Raw genomic sequence first — 10650 nt, 5'->3', positions numbered from 1 at the left:
GATCAAACAAGCTCGATAGATCACAGAAACAACATCATCAGCTGAAATGATTTCCCCGGGAAATATTCCACCTAACGCCTACCAGTCCTTGTCATCACGCGTGATGCGGGTAAGGAGAAATTTTGACATAAATTTTTGTCACTCTGTCTGAGCGGGTGAATACAAGTCTGTGTGATTGAGATCCGGACATGGTGCGTGCGTGTGATGTCCTGCGCTAGCGCTACGTGAGCAACTCAGGTGGAACGCAGGGTGTAGACTGAGCCTTTCTTTCTGAAAACAACGTTCAAATAGCAACCCTAAGCTCGAATACTTTCCCTCATGATATGTTTGATATTTCTTCTTTGAGAAAATGTTTTGTAGAGTTTTCGAAATGACTCGTATGGCTTTCATTTGACATTTCCTCTTGGGGTGTTCGTTGAGATTTTGCTTGCGGTGATAGACGACAAAGGTGATCTTCAGTCATATTTAATCACAGTCCAAATCATTATCATAATACGTTGCCAATTTGCGCACGTCTAAAGAATTTCTGTTCTAATAGGCAACAAATTTTTTTCTAGAAATTCAGTGTAATTATGATTTATGTGTGAACAAATGTACAAATTCATGAATAAGTAGAAATTTATTCATTTTCCGTTATTCGAATTTAGAAGGGAACAATTTAGTGTTACAGTAGTACTATTGCACATTAAGCATGCACATTATAATACCCAATGATCAGAGTAGATGTGCGTTGCTCACTTGGAATTTTGTTCCGCAACCAACTTTGTCTGAATTCTGTCAGAATGAGAGTTTTAAATATTTTCAAGAAAATTAGTTATTGTTTCTATAGGATAGGTTTTGTTCTTAATTTATGTATGTTTCTGTGTGTGGTTTGTGCGTGTGCAATGTTACCTATCTTTTATTTTCATGTGTTCAGGTTTTTTTTCCGCATGCAGATGTTCGCAGCAAAAGAAAAAAAAAGATGAGTAAAAATCATCATGATAGAACAAATTAAAAATAACACATTATTTTTCCGCTATTTCGGCATACTGTTACTACTGCTGATGATGATATTGGTCAGTGAGGCTAATCAAATTCGATATTGAGATGGTATGATAATAATTATGCTATGCGGATAGTTCGCGACGTAGACTAGAAGTCGTGCGTCATATTCATCGAAATTAAATCGGACAACTAGATCATTATGTGGGCACGTCATTAGAAGCGCGGCTGCAGAGATGTAGGAAAGTTTAACGACTAACGAGGGGGATTAATTGCAAGTATCAGTAAACATGGTCGAAATGCCTCAGAGATAAGGCTTCCTTGCACTCACTGTACCCGTGCATACAGAATCAAATCATAGGCCCACAAAAAAAAAATATGATAATAATCATATATCAATTTATAAAGTGCAAAACCTATAGACATATTCTTCTGTCCTGCAAAAGCTTCTGATGTTGCAAATCTGATGATAATAGACAGTGAAATAAAAAGATGTGTTTTGAGTCGTGATTTAAAGACTGCTACAGTTGGGGATTTCCTGACTTCTAATGGTAGGTCATTCCACGCAGTTCCACAATATGCCCTATATTATATAGCCTAATAAATTGTATAGAGAGAAAGGGAGAGAGACCGATCTGTGAGTAGAGGGAACATAATTATAATATTCATATGAATTGTAGACCTGGTATATAGGCAAATTGAGTATACTTGTATAGGCCTAAAGTATTCAATAAATGCAATTGCATTAAAGCAATATTCAAACTATGTATGGATGCCGTCCAGATTTTTATGGTGATTTTATGCCCTATTAATAATGGTGGGTTTTTTTTCAGATTGTAATGAGAAGCTCATCCCCATCTTATTATGTTGACTTTATTAAACAGAGTATAAATTTAAAAAAAAAACTAGTGAAAGTTTCATGAACTTTCATTAGAATCGGGCACAAGCAAGAAAAATCATGGCATTGGACAAGAAGCGATAATCACTTTTATGCGTTATTTATAGATTATGATTATCAATAAGATCCCCTCATTGCACTCTATCATATATGGTTCGACATTTTTGTCAGGAAGTGAACAATATTGATACGTAGGCCTACAATCAATCCTGAATGAAGTTTCCCCCTTTCTCAAATTGTTTATCTTTGGGAGCAGTGATTTAAAAACTGTTCGAGTTATCACATTGATGCATATACGTGTATGTCAGTTGTATCACAAAACGTCCTACCATACAAACATCTCAAACATAAAATATTAGGAGATATCACTATTTTTCTCAATAAACCATAACTGTATAGGGGGTTTACTCCAGAAACAATTTTATTATAACTATTGAATATATTTCACTATACTTATTGATCATACTGATTAACTTTCTTACGTTGGTTGTTTCTAGAACTGTTTCGAAGCACTAAATCTGGGTTTTTGTTTCATCTGCAAGTGATAGATAGTACATTTAAATGGAAATGTAGGCCCTATAACATGAAGTTGTGTGCCAGCGAACTTGGGACTTTTTAGGGAATGACCCAATCACGTCTAGCGTCATTTCATTTGCATCTAGATAGTGTCTCATAATCGCTGTTTCGAGAAAACATTTGCAAAAAAGTGCCATAACCATTGGCTTATATTTTCTTTGTCCTATTCTCCAAAAGTCCAGAACAAGCAAAAGTTAGTCTAAGAAGAAAGAGTAAAATCTTACAAGATTTGCTCAAACGGTGACGATTTGATCAAAATCTGATGAAAATCAAGGAAGTTATGAAATTGTGAAGTTTCGCTAAATTTAATCATTTTTTTTTAATGCAGGTCCGTGAGACAGTAACTGTGCGGTGATGACAATGTCATTAACACCTCTTCCAATATTTTGCGTGCTTATAATTTTGCTTATTTGGTAAAAACGGGTGAAAATTCCATAGATTCCATATCTCGCTTATCTTATGTCCGGTCCTTCTATTGTTCTGCTGTTCATCTGATTCTACTTTGTTATATTTACCAATTTGAATATAATGTACCACGTTGGATGTCATTATAGCAGCGATTTTGGCGTACAATCAGTCTGACTAAAAACGTCATAAATAACTTTAACAACAGCAACAACGACAGTACCAGTGATTAAGGTATTGCCAACAATAACGCCAATGGTCAACCGAAATTATTTCTAACATTGTTCAAATCTTTGTCAACATCATGCATCTAGTTTTTCCTTTCAGTTGTACGCGTTTTTGTAAGATGATACCCCCCCCCCCCCCCGCTGAACCCCCAACCTCGCTGAATACACAAATATTTGCAAAGAGAGTTCTACAAAAACAGAACGATAATCAAGGTCTGTGTACAACACATTAGTGTTTGTACGTTAAATGATGGCAGAGAAAAATAATAATAAAGGATTCGGAGAGCACTCCTGAAAAACAGCAGTGCCCTCAAATTGTGAAAAACGATCTGATTTCACCAAGTTTTTTTTTTAATCGCCTTATTCTGATATATTTGTGTGAGCTATAGGAAGAGCATGTAGGCTGCAGTGATCAGCTTTTCAATAATGAAGTTTCACATAAGTTTTCCGCACTTAAGTTTCACATATAAGTTTTCCAAATGAATCTCTTGACCTTGCTCATACGCTTTAACTGTTGTTGTTGTTGTTCCTGAGATATTTCGTGACGACAGTGTTTTCAAAGTGGTTTGATTAGTATAACTCTTATAAGTTTTCTTCCGCGTCATAATCTTCTCTTCTCTTCTCTTTCTTTTCTTTTGTCTGTATTCGTCTATTTTTCCTTCATCTATTCTTCATCATCCTGTTTTTTCCTCTTTTTTCTAAGTGTTCCTTTTTTCTCTTCATCATCTACGTCCTCTCCAGCTCTATCCATCAATAGTTACTGTGTATTATATAAGCTTGCAGAAATGAGCTGTAATGAGCAAAGCACAGTTTGTGAGCACCATTTATATTTCTTCCCGTTTATTTCATTTAAATCCAACGTCAAATCGATAAGAGTCATTGCATCCGTAAGACATGATGACGAAAGTGGTTGCCGTAAGTGTGGGCTATCGTATGCAAACATTGCCGAATCTTTCGATTTCAGAAATGTTTAAGTTGTTGTCTGCGTATTATTATTTCAATAACAGAATCATTTTGTTTATTTGTTTGTTTGTCTGTCTGTTTGTTTGTTTGTTTATTTGTTTTGAGGAGGAGGAGGGTGTATAAACTACATGTACATGGAGATGCAGACATCGCTTGACAGTTATCAATTCTGTACAGGGAATGAAATTCGATTTACATGTCAAAATGTACACACTCTCTCTCTCTCTTTATAGTTTCTTTTCCCTGTGACTCTAACTTTCATGCTGCTGGTATTATTCAGTTGTTTTTTTGCCTGTTTATTCCTAAAGTAGATTGTAGTTGGTTTTATGTATGTCGTTTGTGTGTGTGTGTGTGTGTGTGTGTGTGTGTGTGTGTGTGTGTGTTTTGTAAAGCTGCGCATAATTGTATCATCAAATCATGGAGGGACAACGTTCTTTATACCTTGGTGGTTTTTATGTAGCGAATGTGGACAGAAATTTCAAAGTGAAGAAATGTGTAATAGGTATGACTGATATCAATATACTAAGCAATCCTTTCGTTGTTTGTTTGGGTTTTTCTTTTCTTTTCAAGGTCCCTATGAGGCACACATTTACACTGGAACAGAAGCGAATCCTGATGAAATACTTCGAGCAAGGCATGGTCGGCCAGAGCCTCATGTACCAGGAAAAAATCCAGCAGTGCGCCCAGGAAACGGGACTGGAGTTCGACGTTGTGCGGGTAAGACACCCATAAAATTTATGCCAATGTATTCCCCGGCCGTGAGGGAGAATGTTAACTTTCCGTACAGTCGTTAGCAGAATAATCATATTGCCTGAGCTCGGAAAACATAACTACATGTTTTGCACCACAATGAAGGCGTGTGTGGAGTGTGCAGCCCCATTTTTAAATATACAAAATGATGTCAACATGATGTCTTCTGAGTATATTTGAATACAGGCCCTCCAAATATCTTCTTTGTATAGGCCTTCCGTATTATAAACATAATAAAAAACAAGAATATTACTGTGTACTTTTTTTGGGGGGGTGGGGGTAGGGTATATTATTAATTGCATGAAACAGTGGAAGACAGGGTGGGCGAGAGTATTATTATGGTCCACTACTAAAATCACATCGAATCGCTTACACTTCGTTGGCCTAGCACTGCAGTATGAAATACTGCATATCGTGACGGACGGTCATTGTTGAAAAGCGCTCAAAAACAGACTCTGGCGAATCACAGAGATTCTCGTCATGGTGGATGATTGTTACTTATTGTTATAAAGAATTCATTTATTTCCGTCTCATGTTTTAAGTCCGTCCTGCGTGTGTTCTTGGTCGTGCCTTTTGATAACCTCTCCTCGCGGCGATTTTCTGCCATTAATAAGCATGGTGCAAAAAAGAAAGATTCTGTTATAGAAAAGTATTTAGGGAAAAGACTTTCATCTATAGCAAGATTTTCCAGTTTTCTTTTTAAAACAACTTGAGGGGACTTTGCATTCCACATTTTCTTTTCCGACTAAGAATCTGAACATTGCATGAACATTATGTTGTATATGTTTGATGATATTTTTTTGTCATCCTTATTCAGAACTGGATTGGTAATCAGCGCCGAAAACGCCGACTGGAGGAAGTACAGCGCGCGTGTATGCAAAACTACATCGACAACGTACCGCCCAGCGAACTCGGTGAGGGTATGTCGCCCGCCAAGATGCCGCACATGCTCCCCTCCATGAACCCTCGCCAAACCCAGGTGCTATTCCTGCCCCACATGGCCAAGCAGCATCACCAGGCACTCGCACAGTCGCAGCAAGCCCACCACAGCGGGGCGCTTGGCGACGGAACCAACCACTGTGCGGACGGCACCGAAGACGAGGGGGGCTCCATGCAGGTGAATCCCATGGCGCTGACGCAGTCGGCACCAGCGAGCCAGCAGATGACACCAACGGCCCCACCTCCACCCCATTCCTCGCCGCGCATGCCCAACCGCGCGGTTCCGCCGTTCCAGCAGACTCAACCCGTTGCGGGTTACCCTGGAAGCGGAAATGGTTCCGCCGCGGACATCGGCATGGTCGAAATGCAGTCCCCGCCGGCTACAACCCACCAAGGGTCACACCCAACGCCTCGATCCAGCCACATGTCTTCTACGGCTCAAGCCGTGTCGCCGTTGATGTCCGCGGCCGGGGCGTCCGGGCAGGACGAAGAGATCGCCTTCCATCCGACGCCGATCCGAGGGTTCTTCCCGACGCCCCGTGGGGCTAGAATGCTACCGGGCAACGCCCATCCTGTACACCCGCAGCAGCGGACATCCCCACCATCCTTCACCATGTACCAGTCCATGAAGATGGCACCCACCAAGGAGTCTCCGGAAATGCGACATCACGAAATCCGGCGAGTGGTGGAGCAAATACAGATCAGTGTGAGTTCAGCTGAGCGTTCTCTGAGGTTATAACAAAAGCTTTTGTTGCCTGCATTTCCAAAAATATCTTGCTACTTTACATAATTTTATTTGGGTAGGAGCTCCTTGATTCCACAACCAAAACCTTAAAATGTGACAGAATTCTGATAGATACTTGTCGTTCCAAAATGGTCAGATTAGGATCTCAAGGCTAAAAAAAAAAAACCAAAACAAAACAAACAATCAACCAAACAAACAAACAAACAGTACGACATACAAAAGCTTAGATTGTTGACCGAAATCAAAGTATCATCTTTCAGAGTCATGATTGTTTTGTTCGTTTCGACTGTGAAATATGTTCGTTTAGCGCAAAGATTTTTAATATTTAGAAATCATTTCTTCTAAAGTTGGACAGACTGGAGCAACTGGGCTGCGAGTCACTCCTAGCCACTGTCTCCACCGCCGACCGCTCCGCCTACGTGTGCGGCACGCCCATCGCCCTCCAGTACTTCTCCAAGGTGAACAAGGACCTGCCCATGGCCGAGTACATCCACAAGCAGGTGTCCAGCGACGTCGACTTTGACCCCGACACCGTCGAGGGAAGCCCGACGGACGGCAACGCGACCGACAGCGGCGAGAGCGGCACCGCCTGCGACAAGGCGAAGGACGGTCAGAGAGACAAGGCGATGACCGCCATGGGCCAAGACCACGCCAAGGTCGTCGGCGGGGAACTCCCCAACGCGGACGAAGACGACATGACGTTGGTGGACGACAACGAAGGCGTAATCAGAGCTGGTGAGCTGACGAGCTGACAAAGTCAATATTCTTGAAGTTTCCATGATTAAAGTCATAGAATAAATGAATTACCTAAAAGCAAGCCACCACAAAACAAGTCTCAGAAATTTCCATCGAAGAAATGAAGATGCGTTTTCATGGACAATATTTTAATGCTTGAAAGAAATTCATGTATTTAACGTCCAGTACTTGGCGCTCGTGATGTTGTAAGGCATTTTCAAGTTTTTAGGCCTACATAATAAAATACGCTATAAGTCTATCGGGTCTATTCTCTATTTCTAATCTCTATTTGTTTGTTTGTTTGTGTTTTGTCCTTGTGTTCTTTCTCTGATGTCGTACCCTCGATTCGTCGTGGTAGGTGAGGAGGTCTTCATCGTGAGCAAAGACCGTACGATCATCGGCACGGGGACGCTGTACCCGAGACCGCACGAAAAGATCAGCCTGAAGAGCTCGCCGGACTACGCCGAGTGAGCCGACTACTGCATGGCATCCACGCTCGCCCGGTCGCGTCGTCACAATGCCAGGAGAAGTTCACCTACTGCAGTAGGAAGGCTTAGGAAAATGTCGGCAGCTTTTTGCTGCGCGGTATATTTGTCTCGTCACTTCCTGGTTATCACCATAGTTTGTTTTTTTTATCTTGCCAGCGTTTTAGACAGGTAACGAATGTTTCAGAGAGAAACACGATATAGAGTAAACGTGTCTTATGGAGACAACGGTAGTGTCATGCGTTGATATGTATATGATACGTAATCGCAAACTGTTCATGTTGTCTGTGGAGTACAAGTGAGGAGCAAAACCAGCAAAATGTGAGGGTGTAGGATGTAAGGCTATCAAGGAGATAGAATCAAAATGCCCTCTTTGAGGTGAAATAGGTGTGACGCTGAGTAGCTGGATGGCGATTTTATCTGTGCAGAATGGGCTTTGACATAGGACTGAGTTTAACCCTTTTCTGCGCCAATGAGTCAGATGTGCACAAAAATTGACACACAGACCTATATGAGTAGGTAATATGACGTAGCACGCAGACGGGTAATCCTCCACCTGCAATGCAAAAGTAGGAAAGGGATTAAACAATACATGCGATTTTCTGTCTTTAAAACGTGAAAGTATAGGCCCTATTGCAGTCAACATGAGCTTGCGACATGTGTGTCTTCTTTTTCTTCCTCCTACAGCATAATCATTGAAGGGAATGATGAATTAGATGATGGGATTATGATATGATAGCTTTCTTAGACTGTTTCACTGTTCATCTATTATTCCATTGCCATATCATGAAATGGGTAGAAGCCATATGCTAGTGGAGAGATAGCCTTTTGACGAGGCCTCGTGGTTGAGGCTTGGAAAAGAGACTAACCGCGAGGCAAAAGGAGCAAGCGCCACTCGCTCTCGCGCTCACCCGTTTCTGAGTTTCGGACGATGCTCGGTGTGGATAATTAGTCTCATTCCTCAGTCACGATGCCTTGTCCAAATGCTGGTAGACATGAAGAAGTTCAAATGGAGACAAATACTCTTCCTTTAACCTCGTGTTTCACGTTTCTAGACAGGCTGTCCATAGAATAAGACAGAATGATAGTGCTCTATGGTCGCAGAGTACAAAGACATGACTTTTAAATCTCGGGTGCTATCTTCTTCTTTTCTTCACAAACAAAATAAAGTGGCAATGAGCCATATTCAGCAGCAGTATGTTACAAAGCATAACAGTGCCCGAATTTGGTTCTAGGATATATTATCGAATGGTTGTGCCCTCGTTTGGACTATTTGCTGCATAAAACTTGCTGTACATAAGGGTTTAACTTTTCAAATGTGTATTCATTAAGAAAAAGAACAACGATTTGCATTTTGTAAGTGATACTTCTTGCAATCACGCAAGCCTGTACATCACGTGGTGGTAGAAGTGTATCATAATCATATACTCTGAAATATACTCAAAATTTCCGTCTTGACGTTAAAATAGGAAGCATTGTTGCTGAACTGGTATTTGCTTCTCCTAATCTAGAAGAAACACTGATGTCAAGCCTTGATCATTTTGTTTTGAGAAATGCTTAAAGTTGAAATTGTTGTCGAAGCGTAGTATAGCTACTGGGAGGTGCGGTTCGTGAAATTTCGTTTAAAGGGATGGTACAGTATTGGTTGAGGTGAGGATTCAGCTTTTGTCTTTTTGTGAGATGCTTAGAAACCACTTTATAGAATGTTTAAGAGCATGCAATTCAAAGATGAATTCAAAGTTCATTTGATGAAAATCGGTTTTGAAATGGCAGAGATGTCCAAAAACAAGTACTATAAAACAGAGCGATCCTGATAAAAGACGGGTCCCACCTTATATTAGAATCGCTTTGTCTTGGATATCTCAGTCATTGCAAAACAAATTTTCATCAAATAAACTTTGAATTCCTCTTAGAATTATATGCTCTTTCAGGAGGTTTCTCGTTATCTCAAAAAAATCATCATAAAAAAATGTTGGAAACATCAAACCCCATCTCAACCGAAACTGTACCACACATTTAAGCTGAAATTGTTGTCGTGGCGTGGTAACTAGAGGGAGGTGGGTTCGTGAAATTTGGTTTAACTATGACTCGTCAGTGACGTAATAAACAATCACGTAATCTTCCTCTGTAGCTTTGTTAACGGGTGAGCGTGTTGTAAATAATGTTGTTGTCAATCAGTATACCCACCGGACAAAATCATGTTGGTTTTCGTTGGCAGATATGACCGCTGTGCTCCTCACGCACACAGTCAAGAATTTACTCCACTTTGAGCGGGAATAATAGTATTAATCGTCTGGCGGATAATTAATTGATCTCCATTTGTAGTCATGCAAACTTGCCTCATAAAGAAAAAAACTCATGTCTATTGTCGTATACTATTAAATTTGTATACATGTTGTCTCATATCAAGATGATATAAAGTATATCTGGATATCTCTTCGTTCTCAATGTAGTATGAGGTATTGCTCATGAGCATTGATGTTGATGTAAGCCACAACCGACTGAAATTAGCTATTGCGGCAAGTACATACACAGTGTCATTCTGGAGATCTATGTTGAATGTAGTTTCATGGAGAAATGAGAACATGCAAGAAAATGAAAATGAAAATTGAATCGTATATCGTCGTCGGTTGTATCGAAGTAAGATGCGTGTTTGCCAATACCAGATGATGGTATGTAGGTGAATGTCTTGAAGTTTAAAGGGCATCAATATCCATATGGGTCTGTCCATAAAAGGCACGGTTCATGAATACGATCGCCAATATAGTGTATACTACTTGACTTGCAGTATATTAAAGTTGTCACGGCAACAACCCATACACTCACTGCTGAAGACATTCGTTTCCGTGGCTACTGCTACCACATGAACTGAAATCATCGCAATTTACTGTTATTCCAGACCTTATCACGAAGCGGGTCTCAGATCTTCAGTTACAAAATCACAAA

General features: G+C 40.4%; 1 protein-coding gene across 1 annotated transcript; it reads left to right on the top strand.

Annotated features, from left to right (window-relative positions):
• Positions 1 to 46: 46 nt before the first annotated feature.
• LOC139712130 (uncharacterized) lies at positions 47 to 7690 on the top strand. Its single transcript, XM_071623964.1, has 5 exons — positions 47 to 109; positions 4621 to 4767; positions 5618 to 6445; positions 6832 to 7219; positions 7578 to 7690. The coding sequence occupies exons 1-5, from the start codon at positions 47 to 49 to the stop codon at positions 7688 to 7690; spliced, it is 1539 nt and encodes a 512-aa protein (XP_071480065.1).
• Positions 7691 to 10650: the final 2960 nt, after the last annotated feature.

This window comes from Diadema antillarum, unplaced genomic scaffold, assembly GCF_040938485.1.
Source record: "Diadema antillarum isolate AM-2024a unplaced genomic scaffold, OU_Dant_1.0 seq00001760_RagTag, whole genome shotgun sequence".
Lineage (NCBI taxonomy): Eukaryota > Metazoa > Echinodermata > Echinoidea > Diadematoida > Diadematidae > Diadema > Diadema antillarum.
This window is presented reverse-complemented; position numbering and strand designations above follow the sequence as displayed.

Excerpts from the sequence above, each read along its gene's own strand:
- LOC139712130 (XM_071623964.1), top strand. The coding sequence starts at position 47 with ATGATTTCCCCGGGAAATATTCCACCTAACGCCTACCAGTCCTTGTCA. Across the intron at positions 110-4,620 it reads TGTCATCACGCGTGATGCGG|GTCCCTATGAGGCACACATT; the intron begins GTAAGGAGAAAT and ends TTTCTTTTCAAG. Across the intron at positions 7,220-7,577 it reads CGAAGGCGTAATCAGAGCTG|GTGAGGAGGTCTTCATCGTG; the intron begins GTGAGCTGACGA and ends TCGTCGTGGTAG.